The sequence below is a fragment of the Cimex lectularius genome, unplaced genomic scaffold (assembly GCF_000648675.2).
Source record: "Cimex lectularius strain Harlan isolate CLEC.00 unplaced genomic scaffold, Clec_2.1 scaffold371, whole genome shotgun sequence".
Classification (NCBI taxonomy): domain Eukaryota; kingdom Metazoa; phylum Arthropoda; class Insecta; order Hemiptera; family Cimicidae; genus Cimex; species Cimex lectularius.
The window spans coordinates 63289-82805 of NW_019392906.1; the positions used below are offsets into that span (position 1 = coordinate 63289).

The 19517-nt window shown below is 36.0% G+C and overlaps 1 protein-coding gene across 2 annotated transcripts in view; it reads left to right on the plus strand.

Moving 5' to 3' along the window:
- The window catches only part of LOC106664085 (DE-cadherin), a 278478-nt gene that overhangs the window by 58697 nt on the left and 200264 nt on the right, over positions 1 to 19517 (plus strand). For both annotated transcript variants that reach the window (XM_014389469.2, XM_014389470.2), the window contains exon 2: positions 382 to 414. In XM_014389469.2, the coding sequence (XP_014244955.1) occupies positions 382 to 414 (33 nt within the window). The remainder of the gene's footprint in view (positions 1 to 381; positions 415 to 19517) is intronic.

The following is a 19517-nucleotide window of genomic DNA, read 5'->3' on the forward strand; positions in this document are numbered from 1 at the left end:
AAAATATTTTCAACCGTCCTACCTTTTTACAGAATAACATATAAATAATGTTGTATATTATTCATTTATATATATATTTATAAATAATGTTTAATTTATAAATTTAGCAGCTTTTATGTAGCGATTTTTGCGGTACTGCCTGAACCCTCTTTTATTTCTATTGTGTATTTCAATTCACTGTGTGCTCATTTGCTGTTGCATACGTGTATTAATTATCTATAATTTTAAATTGTTGGCTGTTGTTAATCATATATAAACTTGGCTTTATAATAATTTAAAAGTATCTTTCTGGTAGGGGCGAAACGATTAAAATAATTTAATTTACCTTGTTTGTACACCATTTATATGAACGTTTTTAAAAAATTATTTTGTTATTTTCAGGTTCTGATGACATTGTGCCAGACCCGATAAAAGGTGAGTTTTTTTTTTTTTTTTTTTTTTTTTTTTTTTTTTTTTTTTTTGCATATCCCCAATAATTATCATAAACAATCTTCATATTGTCAAAACTCCTTACTACGTGACGATCACAATGCGCTCAACATTTCTTTTGTCTGAGGTGTTTTGATCCCGCTTCCAAAAGATCCACACCAGGCTTTCTACACATCCTAATCCTACAGCCAAAGCTTTATCTACACTTTTCCATCCTTAGAACCCTCCGAGTCGTATTAAACGACTATAGCCTCGAGACCTCCTACCCAGTTAATCCCTTATATGGAGAGTAAAATGTCACCAGTAAAAAAAAAAAGTTTATCCATATTTTTCCATATATATTTTAATATGTACAGGCTATCAAATAAAACATTTATAAAGATAGCAGTTTCATTTAAAATAATTTTCAGATTTGATTATTGCTTCCTTGTTTTAATAGTGAGCAGACAGTCATTCGAAAAGAATTTATACGTATACGCGTCCTTGAGTGCATTCATGCATCTTAACTTACCTTGGCTCTACTTGTACAAAAGACCTTTCCAAGTCAAGTAAATGGCAACTCTGGCTTAGCGGAAATGCTTAAAAAAAAACTTCATTGTAACATATCAAACAGTTCCTTTTTCACTAATTACGTTCATTCAATTCTTTTTTTTTAATTTAGAAAAGTCGAACAAGATTTATTATAATGATGTGCATAAGAGGCTTACAGTGCTAGTTATCTTTCTAAATAATTTCATTTTAAACGAAACTTAATTGGATAAAAGTTGCAAAGTCAAAATTCCATAAAGCATTCCTGTTTTGAACTAAAATTGGCGTTAATAAAAATAAATAAATAAGTAGTAAAATAAAAAATGCGTCAGATAATTGTGCACAATATATCTTTCTGGTTTTTTCGTTCCAAAAGCTTAGAATGAAGGAATAATCCTGTAGATGGGGAGGGAGAGAGAGAGAAAAAGAGAGAGAGAGAGAGAGAGAGAGTGATGAAGAGGGAAAGATGGAAAGAGAGTAATAGATGAAAAAGGATTGAAATAAAAAATGGCAGTGTGTAAAAGAGGTGGGATGGTAAAGAGATATGGCATCTAGAAGGTGAATACATTCTGAGCAAGAAAAAAACAAGAAGAAATAGAGAAAGAAAGGGAGAGAGAGAGAGAGAGAGAGAGAGAGAGGGAGGGAGTGAGAGAGAGAGAGAGTGAGAGAGAGACAGACAGTGAGAGAGAGACAGACAGTGAGAGAGAGAGAGACAGACAGACAGACAAACAGACAGAGGGAGACAGACAGACAGAGAGTGTGTGAGAGAGAGAGGGAGGGAGGGTGGAAAGAGAATGTGTGGTTTTAACATATGCGCTTTTCCCAAATAGGGCGCATTCCTCGTAATAAGGGGGTTGTGCTTATAAGTTGTAACATTATTATAACTTGTTAAAGCCATCCTAATTCGAGATGAAATGAAATATTATTGAAGCGCGCATTTTCCAACTATGCCACTTCATCTCCTAGGGGTCGTGCTTTATAAGGTACTGTTAGTTCAGCAAAACTTACATTTAACTGTGCGTCAAATTACAAGTGTACTCCCTGGTTTTCTCAAAAACAACCTAGAAAGAGATTAAAAAACATTAAATTGATTCCTATGGTAAATATGGTTTTACCGAACATTGGTATTTGAAGTACTTAGGTATAGAGAAAGTAGAGGTATTATTATGTCTTGTTATATTTATTTTCATTGTTTTATTTTTTTTTGTTTTGAAAAAAGCCCATTTAGAAGCACGTCGGGTTCGAATGCAGGTCCGCTGGACTCCTAATCATTGCAGCGGCTCCCTCTGAAGTTATTTTCCAATGGTTTTTCTCTATTTTTCACAAACGTCAAGTGGATCTAATAAATCTGCAAAGAAAACACTTCTTAGGTTGAGTTGTTTTTGAGAAAATTGGGGATTTTTGAAGTCTAGTTAAGAGAAAGCTCTGTCACACATGTTATTTCCTCAACATTTGTTATGAGCGTAAAATTTTCGCCAGCTTTCTTTTCTTTTTTAAATAACAAAAAAAAAATTCACAGAGCCCAAGTCGTGCAAACTAAATATCAAAAGTTGAACAAAAATTCATTTTATGACTTAATAACAACACAATGAATTATGACAATTAATTAAGGTTTTTAGTTGAGATGAAAAAAAGTTAATGGCACGAGAGGGATTCGAACCCACGACCTTCGGGTAGATACCTGTCTAGAGCAGCGGCGTATCTAGCCGAAGGTCGTGGGTTCGAATCCCTCTCGTGCCATTAACTTTTTTCCATCTCAACTAAAAACCTTAAATAATTGTCATGTATTAATTGGTCAAGCGGACCACGAAAGTAGTGAATTAACAATGAATTATTTTCCAGTCTTACCTTTTTTCAATATCTAACGCTTTTCTGAACCTATTTTCAAGGTATTTCCCCATTTTTGACAAAAACCAATTAAACTTAATGAATCTGCAAAAAGCATGCACTGTTTAATTTATCAAGATTGAGTTGTTTTTTAGAAAACCAGGGGAATTTTGAGGATTTATGAAGAAGAATACAGTCACACATGTTATTTTCTCAACTTATATTTTTACTATTTAAACTGGTTTTATTATTATTTTTCAATGTCCCAAAATAAAATATTCCAGAGGGGTAAAGTAGTACAAGACAAATAGCAAAGCGCAACAAAATTTCGTTTTTTGGCTTAAAAACAATGGTGAAGTATATTTACAGTATCTCTCTTCATTTTGGAATATCTAATGGGTCATTAATGGGTGTCATGTTGAGAGAGGCATTCTACACACATCTACACAGAAAACAAACATTTCGAGCCCTGAAGATGATCTCAATAAAAATCGAAACGTTGGCACGATAAAGAAAAGGTTTTTCTAAACCAGACCGCATCTCACGATCTCCAAATAATTGTTAACTAACTTGTCACTAAACACCACACAATTTAGACAATAATTACTAATGAATTTTAATGGATCATAATGGATTTATTATAAATAAATTAAAAATGCTAGGGATAGGAAATACTATTAAATTAGCAATATCCGTATTCATTTTTGAGCAGTTCAGTTTGACAAGAGGCTTTCTCTCGACTTGATCCGCAAACTATTCTGCAATCGATTTCTAAAATTTTCTAAACAAAGATCAGCTTTTCATACACAAACGAAGGCAAAAATACCGAACAGTTATAAATAAAGTAAATTTATATTTTATAATTTTCTTTACTATCAGTTATGAGTTAGACAGATTTTGAAATGGTTTTCCTTTTTCCATTCTTTTATTTTTAATTTCTTCTTAAATACATGGTTTGATTGTGTACATCTTCAACTCATAAAATCGGCAAGATGGTCGTCGATAAATGTTTTTAAATATCAGTTGTCAATGCATGGCCTGTTTTCAAGATGCTAGGAGCTAAAATGCTACTTTTTTCACTTCTCTATGATTTTTTTTTAAATATTAGTTTTTGCAGTGTTTTAAAGAAATGATTATGACTTAACACCACTGATTAATACAATTAATTAAGGTTTTTAGTTGAGATAAAAAAGTCAATGGCACGAGCGGGATTCGAACCCACGATCTTCGGCTTGATACGCCGCTGCTCTACTACTTGAGCTATCGTGACCTCAATCCACTCGGACACCAACCACCCATCTCAACCACACCTTTTGAATTTTCCCTCCTTTTTGCCATTTTTCATTAATACAATTTAATTGGTGCCTGATTAATATTGCTTCTAGGTTGAGTGGGTTTTTAGAAAATCAGAGGGTACCATACACATAGGTACGATGTATTTTCATTGCTAATCACCTAGAAATGGGACTTGTCTATCGGGCTAAAACGCGCCGGTATAAAAATTATAAATAATTAAAAATTATAAATAACTTTAGCCTTTTTGATAGTTGTTTCTCTTTTTCTTAGGAAAAAATTTCCTAAGCAAGACTTGGCGTTTTACTGATACATATTTAATATTTCACCGCAATATTTACACTTAAAAATAAACACCACTGGTTTTTTTTTGTAGGGAAGAATGTGCGAAGAAGTATCAGTATACGGAACCTCACCCCCTTTCAGAAATACACCGCCCTTTCGGTATTAATGACCTGTCATTCAAGGATAATCCTTTATTTTTTGCCCGTCCACAGGATTGTTTTCTCCCTTTTCCGCCCCCTTTCTACGGCACAGGTTTAACCAACCTTACAGAATCTATCATGAATGAAATGATCTGTAATTTTCCCATCATTTTTCAACTGTTTTCATTTCACATCTCGGAAACAAGCGCAATAAAACGATAAACTTTTATATACAGGTGGTTACACAGGTCTATCCTGTTTCCGCCCCCCCCATATTTTTTTTTCAATTTAACATCTAAAGCCTTTTTTTGGTAAATTCTTAAGTCAGAGGAAATGACGTCAATCGAAATTTTGAGCTTTATACCCTGTGATTTAAGATTAATCCACATCATGTATTTATAGAATTTCTCTCGGGAATTGGGTTAAAAGCACTAAAGTCGTTAAAAAATTTAAACAGAAAAATTATTCACAACTGTAAAATTGCCATTGTTATAATTTTTTTGGGTACGCCTTTTCCTTCCAGTGCCAATGACGTTTCAAAAAACTGGAACATAATCACCCGCATCTTAAAGGGTTAAGGAATGTGTGACGATTCTGTAATTTATGAACTCATTATTTTCAACGTTTTATTATTCCTTGGATTTTAAACGATCGTAAAATAAAACCCGACCTTCCCGGGTTGAAACAACTTTAACAAGAAACATTTCCAATACATTTTAATGAGTATTTATGACATCCTTTCTATTTATATCTGATTTTCTTTTGGGGTAAAAAAACATTCAAATTTGATATTTCTTATAAACCGGTTGCAAATAGGGTTTGACGGCATACGTGGAAATTATTATTTTCACTTATCAATAAAATTGAAAGGTAGGTAGAATATTTGGGGCGAAGTCGAGGCAAACAATTGAGGTCTGCTGCAGTTAGTTCTTTGTCCGGGCTGGACTACCTGGAGGGACGACTAATAGACCCTTATATTACCTGACCGAAGGTGGATTCAAACTGTTGTGATATAAATTACACAAAAACCTTCTCAGAATATCACAATTCACATCGCTACTTAGAAATCACTTTTTCTATTGTGTATTTCATACCTTCATCTCGGAGATGGTACCTTTTATCAAAAAAGCTGTTTCCTTACAAAAGCACTAGCTGGAGGTTAGTCAAATTTAGAATCTACGCTCATCAAATATGCGATGTAAAGAAGGCAAAAATAAAAATTCATATGTATAAAAAATTGCGGCTTCAAAATGTAATCAAGTCTTGAATCATGAGGAGGACGAGGAAAACCCGATCATTAAAGTTAATCATTAATAGGTTTTTAACCTTTGTCCTTCTAGGAAAACTTATCGTCATATTGACTGATTCTTTTATATAACTTCAACTCCGCATACTCTTGGCCTACACCTCGTTCTTAGCGTCCCACCTCCACGCAAGGCTAGCAGGTTTTAAACTTAGACACACCTACGCCAGAGTACTCCATATTTCTAGGGGTAATTGGGGATACCCCTCTCCATTTGCGGTAATAAATTCCATTCGCACTAACACAACAGTACTTGATATTTCTTGAAGTAATGAGATAAACTCCTCATTCGCGGTATAAATTCCATCCACACTACCCCAGAGTACTCGATTTTTCTTGGAGTAATTGGAAATAAACTCCCTCCATTCGCGGTAATAAATGACATTCACAATACTGCAGAGTACTCGGTATTTCTCGGTGTAATTTGGGATAATCTCCATTTGCTGTAATAACTTCCATTCACACTACCCCAAAGTACTCGATATTCCTCAATCATCCTTTATACATATGTATTTAGATAACTAGGGGACGTCGGTGACCGCAACGGTTAGGCGTTGACACGGCACTCATCACTGTAAGGTAAAGGTCCCGGGTTCGAATCCAGCGGCCCTGCATTCGAACCTAACATACTTACAAATGGGCTTTTTTCAAAAACACCGGCACCCCTAGGGTTGATATAACCTCTGCTGTTGCAAACCATCGTAAAATAAAGAAAAAGACTACGGTCAATGGTGTACTCAATATTCCACCGACGGTCTTTATTTTTACATTACATATCCGCGCTAATAAATACAATCTGAAAGTCTATGGGGTTGTCAATATTCCCACACCACACATTTACGTAAATATATAAATTCAATACAATTAATTAAGGTTTTTAGTTGAGATAAAAAAGTCAATGGCACGATCGGGATTCGAACCCACGATCTTCGGCTTGATACGCCGCTGCTCTACCACTTGAGCTATCGTGACCTCGATCCACTCGGACACCAACTTCCCATATCAACCGGTGGCATCTTTTTTGAATTTTCCCTCCTTTTTGCCATTTTTCAATGGTTGGTTCGAATCCCGCTCGTGCCATTGACTTTTTTTATCTCAACTAAAAACCTTAATTAATTGTAATATATTAATTGGTCAAGCGGACCGCGAATTTAGTGAATACAAATTCAATCTTAACATACACCAAAAACACAAGCATTACACTAAAACAGCCCACTTTCCTCCATAAATCAGAACAGGGGACCCAAGTACTGCTCATTTACGATTATGATGTCGGATGGCAAGCCTACAAGCTCTCATTATGCAGCCAAGGAATGGCACCCTTCAATATGTCCACATCAAGAAACCTTTTATATGACGTGTTGATGGGTTAACCTCTTATCGCTTATTCTTAATCGGGAAGGGAATCCATTCCTTTTCTTTGATTCAGATCATCCGAAGATAACCCATGGACATTGCTCTTTATACTTTAGAGGTTCTCTGCTGATCCGCCTACCGTAAGTGCCATTTCCTGGTCATAATTTTTTTATCTTACAGTTAGACCAGTCCATGAAAACTAGGTGAAACCCAGCGCATCCAGTGGCTTATTCGTCAGAAAGGTCAATGACAAAGGGTCTTTTGCTCTTGGTAAAACAAAAATAAATTCAGAACGATTATAACAGATTTCCAGGATTAATAAAAGGTTTTGTAATGAAAACTTTCCGACTATATTTACGTGCGGGAATTTTTAATAATTTAGTATGCGAGCCTCGTGCCGTTGTTGCTGTATTTGATTACTAATTGACTACTGCCTGTCATGTCTCATGCCACTTCCGACAGCCTAGAAAACCTTCCAACGGACTCCTTGGACCTTCAGGAAGAACCTGAGAATGAAATCGTAAATATATATTTTTTTTTCTTAATTTGTATTGGGACGTTTGTGCAGAAAACTCCGAGACACGTAAACTGATTTTTTTGTGTAAAGTTTCATTATGAACCAAAACGTTTTGAATAACTCTGCAAGATGTTCATTAATGTACATTTTTGATAGGTTTTTGACGCTTAATTCGACGTTTTAAAATGTAATTAAATTTGGACAACTAACCATGCTCAAGTTATTCACAAAAATATTTTTCGAAAATCTTCAACAAAGCACGAATTTATTTATTATTTTAATTGATATTAAATTCCCGGGCAAACACTAACACTAATGCCAGTACTGCACCCGGAGGTCACGTGTTATAAGCAACCAGCCAATTCTGGCACTTCTTGTTGTTATCGAGTTCAGGCGAGGAAATCACGGGGCCAACATCGTGGAGGATTCTTGGGATGAAAAGTAGTGGAGAACGCTTGAGCAGTTGGATTAGGATGGGTTGGAAGATTGGAGTAAAACTTGAGGAAGCGAGAACGGACAAATTCTCTGACGATGGTTATTGTGTATAGTGAGGTTGGAGACCTGATGAGGAGTTTGGAGAATTCTTCGGCCGACTTTTGATTGGAAAGTGTGGATTCGTTGGATGTTAGTTGGCTTGGTGGTGCCCCACATTTCCTCTCCGTATGTCCAAATAGGTCCAAGTAATGTTTTGTACAGTGTTAGTTTTTTACTGTCATGTCTGATATCCGTAGTTGTTCAATTAGTCTGTTTATCTCTTGTCGCTTAAGTTGTGTGTTAAGATTTTACGTCAGTTTACAATCTAATTATATTTATTTTACTTGTGTAGATGTCGATAGTTCTTTATTGTTAACGCAAGGTTGTTTGTTTAGCGTGAACGTAATTTGGGTACAATTCGTCCTCGTTCATCATTTACCACGTATTCACCATTTTTCAATGAACTCAAGATGTTCCTGGATATTGGAGGTGGCTTGAGTAGGATTGGTGTTGGGAGGTGAAATACCAGTATCGTCAGTACAGGTTGTAAGGATGGTGTTGGGATCTAACGGCCAATCATCAGTATAAATTGTATTTACGATCCAACCAAGAATCAGAGACCAGTCGTTGCCACATCTCACTCTTAAGCAGCGTTCGGTTAGATAGGATTTTAGAATTTGGTAATAAGGAGTGGGTAGGAGTATTTATCTTTAGTATGAAGAGAACTTCCGGGCGCCAGACCTGGTTACTTGGCTCTCTGAAACAAAGGAAGTAGCGTCAACAACCCTGAAACATAGCTGAATCGTGCAATGACGAGTACGGAAATTGGTGTGAAGGAATGACATTCTAGGATGGGTAAATGTAGGATGGGTATTAGGCTTTTTAAAAGGAGTCTTTCAAGGACTTTGGATATTACTCGGAGAAATCTGACAGGTCTGTAAAAGGGTGTGAAGCGTTGAGGTTTGTGGGGTTGTTCGTGGAGTTCTCGATCCACTGTGTGATATTTTAATACCTGTTTTGATAGCGAACCAGAGAGAGTTGGGTCCTCTGCCAGACTATTTTCCTATAACGAAGAAATCTGTGAGGTCAGGAAAGCGATCACGATCAGAAGGCTAATAGGTAGTAGTTAAGCACAAATATGGGTATAGTTTTCTGTTAGGATTATGTTTTGAAGGATGCGTCCTTGAGAATTTGCAAGCCTGCTGCCTCATTGTGTATGTTTGGCGTTGAAGTCTCCTCTGGCTATAAACCGATGTCCATAGTTATTAAAGATAGATTTCATTGTGGGAGGTACGGAGGGACCGATGGGGTGCTGACAGGATGATTGGTGTAGAGCAGAAGGAGAGGGAGATCGAGATAACTCGATGGTAGTTTAAGGATTCCATGGAGTGGATGTTGTAACGACTGTCGTGCAATGATTAAGGAACCACCTTGAGCTCGTTCTTCTTTACAGTCACATCTGTGCGTTTCGTAACCTGTCATGCAAAAAGTACGTCTGTCTGTTAAGTGAGAAAGTGAGCTGGAATAATTCCTCACTTAATTTTAATTTAAGAAAAATCTCTTAGTTAATTTCGTTTAGGTCCTGAAATACTATATTCAACTGATCTGCTTGTTTTTAAGAAGTTTTTGTTGTGCAGTAGGCAAATTTTATTCATTTACAGTAGTCTTATTTTTAGCAAGAAAATAAATAAGTAAACGTTCTATTGTCCGCTCTGGTTTTCTCAAAAATCTACTAAACCTGCAACAAAATTTTTTAGCTGTTTTTTAAACGTTGTTAAAATTAAGGTTTTTGACAGAAATTTTAGGCAATCGAAAAAAAGTATGATTCTAGCTCCTATCACCTTGAAGAACTTTTGTACAGGACGAACGAAATGCATTGACAATAAATAATTTAAAAAATCTCTGTTGATTTTGGCGATTTATGATTTATTTGAGTTCACTGGAAAATAATTCATTGCGTTGTTTTTAAGTCAAAAACTGAATTTTTGTTTACGTTTTACTATTTGGTTTGTGAATATCTAACGTAAACCATTTGAAAATCGGTCCAGAAAAACGTTAGGTATTCCTAAAAGAAGATGGATAAATTAAATGCATTTCACCTTTGTTTTTATGTCAAAAACTAATGTACAAGTACCTAATTTATCAATGTAAAATTATAGTTTATTTTCTAAAAATTTGATTTTTTTTTCAAACGATTTTTTTTAAAATAACGATTTGATATGAATTACCTTTTTTAAAAATAAAATTGGTCTATACTTGCATATCCACCTTTCCGTCTGGGAATGCCTTTGGCAACATTCACCTCTGCGTTTGTTCTTAAGCACCGTCTAGAATTTGACAGGCCTTTGTATAAGAAGCATTATTTGACTTCGCTATTGTGTGCAGCTGCAAGTTGAGAAACATTTCTCCGGTTGTGCCGTGTTTAAACTTCTCGCGGCTTGCACTATTAATAGGCCGGTTGATTCCGAAATTCTTAAAACGAAATTCGTGCAAAAACCGCTCGGCCATTTTTCTTCTCTAATAGGTTTAGGACTTGAAAATATTAGTGCAAATGTTAACAATGTATCAGTCTTAATATCATACTTTCTGTTTAAAATAGCGATAAAATCAAAAGTAAACAAGTTGTAAAAACTTAATTACAGGCAGATACTTTTATCGGTTTTGGGTAAAGAAGAGAAACAATCCTTTTGGAAGTTAAAGCGCTTATCGTAAATGAACATGTTGAACATTCTTTCAAGACGTCTGAAATCGTAGAAATTAAAAAAACAAACAAATTTTTTATTTGTGGACCATTTGTACCTCTAGATCTTAGAGATCAGTTCTACCTTACGCAATAGTTTTTATCTCACTGTCTCTCAGATTTACTATTTCTCTCTCTCTCTCTCTCACACACACAAACTATCCCTCTCACTCTATCTATCTCTATTTCTATATATTTATCTATCTTTTGATTTTTTTTTATCCTGCTCCGGCAGTTTTTTTAAATCTATTTGTCTGTCTTATCTCTTTTACACACTGCCTTTTTTTTATTTTAGCCCTTTTTAATCTCTCTTCTCTCTCTCCTCTCTTCTCTCTCTCCTCTTCTCTCTCTCTCCTCTCTTCTCTCTCTCTCCTCTCTTCTCTCTCTCTCCTCTCTTCTCTCTCTCTCATCTCTTCTCTTCTCTCTCCTCTCTTCTCTTCTCTCTCTCTCCTCTCTTCTCTCTCCCCTCTCTTCTCTCTCTCCTCTCTTCTCTCTCTCCTCTCTTCTCTCTCTCCTCTCTTCTCTCTCTCCTCTCTTCTCTCTCTTCTCTCTCTCTCCTCTCTTCTCTCTCTCTCTCTCTCTCTCTCTCTCTCTCTCTCTCCTTGTTTTTCCTGCTCAGACTGTTTTCATCTTTCCATCTGTCATAGCTCTTTCCCATCCCACCTCTTTTACACACTGCCTTTTTTTATTTTACCTCTTTTTCGTCTATTTCTCTCTTGCCATCTTTCTCTCTTCGTCTCTCTCTCTCTCCCTCTTTTTCTCTCCGTCTATTTCTATTGTTTTTCTTTCTGTCTATTTTTTTATCTTTTTCAAAAGCCGCTTCCCTTCTCTCGCTCTCGTCCCATCCCTCATTATTTCTTTGTCTAGCTCTGTATTTTTTTATCTCTATATGTGTGTATATATATCACTCTTTCTAACTATCTATTTATCTATCTATCTCAAACAACACATACACTCTCTCCCCTCTCTCTAGCTCTATCACTATCACTCACTGTTTATGTCAATAATATTTAAAAATATATGTAGAAGAAATAAAATATTTTATTATATGCATTTTGTATTTTGAATTATGTAAACTTTGTACGAATGCTCGTTAAATGTAATAGAGGTTCATGAGACCTAACATTTTGCGAGCTTTTATAAGTAAAATGTTCAATCCCTTTTCTATCTGTCTTTCTCTCTCTTTTTTTATGTCTCTCTTACTCTCTAGATCTATCTCTAACTTTATCTCTATCACAGATCAGCCGGTGTGTCCTAATACCCTGCAGTCATGCTGTTCAGTTCTTTTATACTTGTCACTATTTAGAGACGAACTAACGGAAAATTTGCCTCCTGGAATCATTACTTGTAGGATGACATTGAACGAGAAAACTTTATTTGATATTAACTTTTTTGTACAAAACTATACCACACATCAATAACAGAACAGTGTTTTTGGGGTTTTATAATTTCTTAAGTTATTTCGAAGTGAAAAAATCCTCTCCGAGCACGGAGTAGCGTAGCCTGACTTATTAGGTAAAAAGAGGGCCGAGGGAGGTCCTCCGGTGGCTACACACGTTCCGGTAATTTGTATCTACAAAATCCTCTCGGAACGGTCCCTCCGATTGGGCTTTAGAGACAAAAAGCCACCCCCTATTTGTTAGCTCCCCCCAACCCGCGATCCCGATACAAATCCCCCCTTGGGGATAGACTGTTAGAAATAAATAATTAATTTGCGAATTTATCGGTGAAACAATAATCCCGCGAGGCGGTGTAAGGATTGTTAAACACGCTCTCCGGCCCAGTTAAAACGATGGTCAAACGAGCAACAAGTACCGATCTTTCATGATTAAACTGGCATCACGCTTCACACACCACCATTGTGCTCCGGTCGGGATGCCCATTAAATAAATTATTCACAAGGAACCCTTTGCAGATATGCATAAATTTACATTTCACAGGAATTTTCTAATAAGCCTCTCAACCCTCTTCGTCCCGGCCGCCGTCCTCTGGACTCCTGAGCGACTTCCAGCTGGACCTACGAATAAATTTCTATAACTTGATTAATTGGCGAACTTTTTTACATATTTTATGCTGCAGCTTTTGTAGTTTATGTATTCTCTTATATTTAGTTTCAAATTTTCAACCTATTGTAAAATTAATGGTCGATCTAATAAGACCAGTTTTAATAAATAAATTTAATTTTTAAAAAAATTTCAACCCATGTTAGGCTCTGCTTGTGCGGTAAGGATTTTTTTAGAATATTTCAAATATAGACAGATTTGAAGGCTTATTGATTGAACAGTTGAATTTGAACTTTTAAAGCACGACATGATCTTATTGTTAGCTGGTATTGTTCTTGAGGCGGCTAGAATGTCCCAGGGAACACTAGACAGAAGTGTAATGAAAAGACTGATACACTAGCCAAGGTGACCCGAACACTAGGACCAGAATCCTCTTTAAATTCCGAACAACCGAAAAAGGAGCGATTGCAGAATGAATCATGTTATAAATGTTGAAACAACCAAGGACATATAAAGGTAAAAGGCTTCTTTGAAAGAGTCTCGCCTGAACCTTACTACAGACCTACTGCATCGTGACAAAGCTCACGGTCATAGCAGGTCTGATAACCTGACATTACCCCACTCAATGGGCATTAAATAATATTCGTAGTTCTAGAAAACAGCCTGAAAAGGAAAATGTTGCTCACAGGATTTTGCCAATTAAATACTTATCGGTTGTAACAAAGTAGTTGATAAACTAGCCAAGGAGGTGGCTTAAGCACTAATAGAATCAGAATCCTCTTTAAATTCCGAACAACCGAAAAAGGTGCGATTGCAGAATGGATCATGTTAAAAACTGTTGGAACAACATCCATGGATAGATGAAAATGTCTCGCCTAACCTTACTACAACCCTGGTGCATCGAGGATGAACTCAGGATCATTGCAGGTCTGATAGCCGAGACTGCGGACTCAACGTGCATTAAATCACATTGTAGTGTTACAAAATATCCTGGGCATGACAAGGTTTCAACTCAAAGGCTTTTGTCCATCAGACTAGCCAAGGAGGTACACAGCACAGAAGGGCAAGAATGTGAAGAATTGTGAACTACCAAAGAAAATGAGCGAATGGATATGTTAACAAGTGATGGAACAATATCTAAGGAGAGATTCAGGTAAAGACCACTTTGAAATCTCGCTTAAACTTACTACAGTCCTGTTTACATCAAGGCCGATGAAATATAACTGTGGCGCTAATAAAATCATCAAGGCTGATAAAAAGCCTATTGCTTGATAGTAATTATGGCTGAGGATGATTCAATATTATCCGTCCTAAAAACCGAGCATTCACAGAACCTATGAATGTGGGGCCATAGTATATTTTAATCAACCGTTCTGACTGACATGAAAAGTTTTCCACTCACTGGCGAAGAAAAGCTTTATCCAGTAAATGAAACTGGGGAGCTTATAAAACGAATCAAACCTATGATGGCTAAAAAAAAGTCTATAGCGGGATAGTAACATAACTCATCTTACGAGGTCAATAAACTATTCTATCCTAGCCTATCTTATCTAACTTATTATATCCTAATCTATCTGCATGGAACCTAACTTTTTCTATCGTAACCTAACCTAACCATGGTTAAGGATGATTGAATACTATCCGCTTGAAAACTGAGTAATCAGGTTGTAAAGGAACCAAGGCTACAAAGGCCAATAAAAGTCTAAAGCTGAATAATAATCTATAACTCAACTTAGGAAGACAAAAACCTATTCTATCATAACCTATCCTATCATAACCTCACACATCCTAACCTAACCATGGTTGGGGATGATGTATTATTATCAGCCTGAAAACTGAGTAATCATGGAGTTTATGGAATGGAGGTTATGAAGGCCAATAAAAGTCTAAAGCTGGATAATAATCTATAACTCAACTTAGGAAGACAAAAACCTATTCTATCATAACCTCACACATCCTAACCTAACCATGGTTGGGGATGATGTATTATTATCAGCCTGAAAACTGAGTAATCATGGAGTTTATGGAATGGAGGTTATGAAGGCCAATAAAAAGTCTAAAGCCGGATAGTAATCAAAATTCATCCATGGAGGACAATAGTCCAATTTGATTGACGCAATGCGATAGTTTTTGCGTGTTGCTTTAATCTCTGTAATGAACGGTTTAACAATTTGAGATTTTCGTTAATGGTTTCGTTCCGTCACAAATCAGCCCTCGTTTAAATAAGCTAGATTTGTTAGTTATTCAAATTGGTGAGAAACTATAGTCACAGTGAAACGCAAACGTGTGGAGAGTAAACCCGGACGGCCTTTGTCTTGTTTTGATATAAGTTAAAGTTGAAACAAACGAGTTAACCGTTCGAAAGTCCAAAAAGGCTTTTAACATGCGTCAAAATCACGTATGCCCTTTACAGAGTTATTACATGAAGGAGATTGTAGCATGGAGAATTTCAGTGTGCTTTATGAATGGTTTTGTTAAAAAAAAAAAAAAAAAGGTATTTTCCGAGAAAAAATGTTTGTGCTGTATAAAAATGTACAATGGATTGAAACTATCCCAGGAGGTTGACGTATTGTTTCGCTTTTGGCCAGGTCCCATGCGCTCCACAGCTAATTTTGTTGTCGCCGACAAAAAGGGAGAAGCTAATCAACCGGGGACCGGTCTGTGTATTCGATTTGATCGAATGGCGTTATCCACTTGGTTTCAACCGTTAACGTATGGCCTAATGGTAAATCTCCCGGGGTTAATAATAATGCATCATTCCGCTGGTTCACGCGATTATGAGCCCAACACCTACGGCGCCTTGACAAGGTTTATCTGTCTTAATTAACCTTAACCGGCCCAATTGGATTGAATAACGTTCCAAACGTTATTTTTCAAAAGGAAAGTGTTACTATTTTATTCCAACTAGGATTTTGGCGCATTGATTAGATTATTGGCCCGTTTGAGGCACGACGTGTCGACTCTCACATCTCTATTAGACTGAATCCAGTGTCTGTCTGTCTCTGTCTCTCTCTCTCTCTCTCTCTCTCTCTGTCTCTCTCTCTCTCTCTCTCTCTCTCTNGTGTCGACTCTCACATCTCTATTAGACTGAATCCTCTCTGTCTCTCTCTCTGTCTCTCTGTCTCTCTCTCTTTCTCTCTTTCTCTCTCTCTCTCTCTCTGTCTCTCTCTCTCTGTCTCTCTGTCTCTCTCTCTCTCTTTCTCTCTTTCTCTCTCTCCTTGTTTTTCCTGCTCAGACTGTTTTCATCTTTCCATCTGTCATAGCTCTTTCCCATCCCACCTCTTTTACACACTGCCTTTTTTATTTTATCTCTTTTTGGTCTATTTGTCTCTTTCCATCTTTCTCTCTTCGTCTCTCTCTCTCTCTATCTATCTATCTATCTATCTATCTGTATCTCTCTCTCTCTCTCTCTGTATCTCTCTCTTCTCTCTCTCTGTATCTCTCTCTCTCTCTCTCTCTCTCTCTCTCTCTCTCTCTCTTATCTTTTATTTATATTTTTAATTCATAATAACTACGACAGATAAACACCCGCGAGGCCTAACTCCTGAGACCTAGGGTACTCCCTTAGTAGTGTGTGTAGACGTGACTTAAGCCTGGAATGCGCTAACAATTTATTGTACTCGCTTCGGCGGTACATATACTAAAATTGGAACAATTTATTAGACGGTTTTGCTCATAAAATTTAATTAACAATTTATTTCATAGTTTTGCTCGTAAAATTACACCATTTTCTAATGACGGGTAGCATCAGAACAGGACACTCATATTTTTTGTAGTTTTTTTCAAACTAAGTACATGTAATTTTGTCGTTATATTAATTACAACATGTTATTTTAATGTAAACCACATTAAACGAGATCAAAAATGCATGAGTTTTTATAAATATTGTTTAATTAGATGCTTAGGAGTAACTTTATTTAAAACAATTAAGTTCAACAAACAATTTATTAAGATGTTTGTGCTCATAAAATTTAACTAACAATTTATTACAAGGTTTTGCTCAAAATAGTGCATTAAGAACAAAAGATGCGTTGCGATTGTGATAGTTATTATTGTGATAAACTGTGGACTGTATGCGACATGTACTTGCGTCGGATAGATGTGCACACCCCACCAAAACGTGGCAAGGCGTCGGGTAGCATCGTGTAGCGTAGCATCGGGTAGCGTCGCATGGCGTAGCATCGGGTAAGTGTGATTCTGGCTTTAAGCGGGGAACACACTTACACTTACCCGATGAAACCCAGCTCAAATCGAATGTCCAATTTTCCATAAGTTTGTATTACACCGTGCACATCTGCCCGCTACCATGCAACGCTACCCTACCCGACGCTATGCGTCTTCACTGTCCAGATTTTCGTCGGGTAGCATCGAGTACAGTCGAAGACAAAAGAATCGGACACTCATGTTTTATTCTTACTGCATGTAGTATTGTCATATTAATTACAACATGCTTATTTTAATATAAACCAAATTAAGCGAAAAATTCATTAGTTTTTATTTAAAAAATAAATAATTTTAATGATTTGGCAGAAAATTAATACCATTTTACCACCGGAATACCATTTATTGATAGAATGAATTTAACTAACAATTTATTACATGGATTCGCTCATAAAATTTAACTAAAATTTATTCCACGATTTTGCCCATAAAATTTAACTAACAATTTATTACATTGTTTTGCTCATAAAATTATATGTGCACACCCTACCAAAATGTCACAAGGCGTCGGGTATCGTCGCACAGCGTTGCATCGGGCAAGTGTGTTCCCGGGTTTATTGTTGCGGGGCAGCCCCCAAACAGAAGCTCAACAAAAAACAAGCCCAAATTTTACCCAAGTGTGAACTAAGCTTAAGATGAACAACGTCAATATACACAATCAATTTTTTCCTTTATGATTTTAAAATTTTAATTTCTCATTATGCTTGATATTTAATCATCCCTTTTTACGTCAGGAAAATAAGGAGGTTGGTGAAGTAGCTTTTTAGATTAGACCGTTTTAAAAGTGTAAAATCCTCATAATGACTGTCACAGACCTTATCACATTCAAAGCGAGGCGGCCCGCCGCCTTTTTTCTTTCATGTCGCCTTTGAAAGACGACAAAAACAAAAACGAAAAGGACATTGCGATTTGTGTAAAAAGCATTTTTCTCACATTTTCAACGTAAAGCCGTTGGAAAAGTCTAAAAGGGTTAACAGTTTACAACTCCGTGGTCCAACTGTTCAATAAAGGGCAAACATTGAAAAAGGGGAAATTGTAAAAATGAACTTTCAAAATTGCACGACACACTAAAGTTGTTCAAGAGTAGTAATATTTTTTAAATTAATAATAAGCATATTTTGATTAAGAAAATGTAATAAAGAACGTGTTTCGATTAACAGAGTAAAAACATAATCTAATTTAAATTCCATAGAAGAACCTGGCCAATAATTTTAAATGAAAAATAAGTTAGCTGATAATTACAAGTTTTGTAAATCTGGAGGAAAACCCTATACAAGAGTGGCTCTAAATAGGAGGAAACTGAGCTTTTCCTTCTTCTTCATACATTTTAAAACTGTACATACTAACATAAAAGGAATGATGATAGAATAAATAATGACTAATATGGTAAATTTTTATAATTTTGTAACTGTTTGTACTTTTTATCATAAAGGTTTGTAGACATTTTTATAACATTACACATTACTTTCTGATCAACCGAAATGGACCGTTTTTTAATTTTACCTTCAGATTTTGTTTCGTCATTTTCAATGCTTTAAACTGGAAAAAACCCAAACCGGTTGCCTATGGTATTGTGTAAATTGTTTCAGATACAAGGCTATCGTAATTTCTTGTAGTTCGTATTCCCGTAGGGCTATTTTCCAGCTCCTTTTCATTTTTTTTTTTACTCATTGTGTTATGATAATGATCAATCTATGTTTAATTATAATGTACTGTTATTTTTTTAATTATGGAGGGGTTGGGATAGAAAAGCTCTTTGGACGATAGGGATTTTTTGTTGTAATTGTAGTGGAACTTGCAATGGGACTGTCTTGAGTCACTACTTTTCTCTTCTTTCGGGTGGTGTCCTCTAAAAAGAGATAGATTTTTATTATCTCATAACACGTTAAACATCAAAAAAGCTAACTTATTTTCCAACTATTATATACAATAAAACAGTTTTGTCTCTTCCAAACATATCAAAAGAGAACCCAAAAAGAACAAGGATATTTCTCACATCGGATGGCATTCCTACACGCCCTCTGCATTCAACCAAAGAATGACGTTTTGATATGCCTAATTAAGCCGATACCATGTATAACGTCGGATGATGGACAGAAATAATCGAAATTTTCAATAAATTTAATATCGTAAAAAGCTTGGGGCTTATCAAAAATTTGTTGTCGTGTGCATTGAAAATGCTCTTACCGGGTGACATTCCTACTCGCTCTGTATACGGAGCCAATGAATTGTACATACGAGCCCTTTGGTCAAAAAGTTGCCCTCTGGCCTATTCATAACCTAGAGCATCACAATTCTCACATTACTCATTCTTGTTAATAAATACTTGTTTAAAAATGGCAAATAGGAGGGAAAATTCGAAAGGTTCTAAGTTGAGATGGGGAGTTGGTGTCCGAGTGGG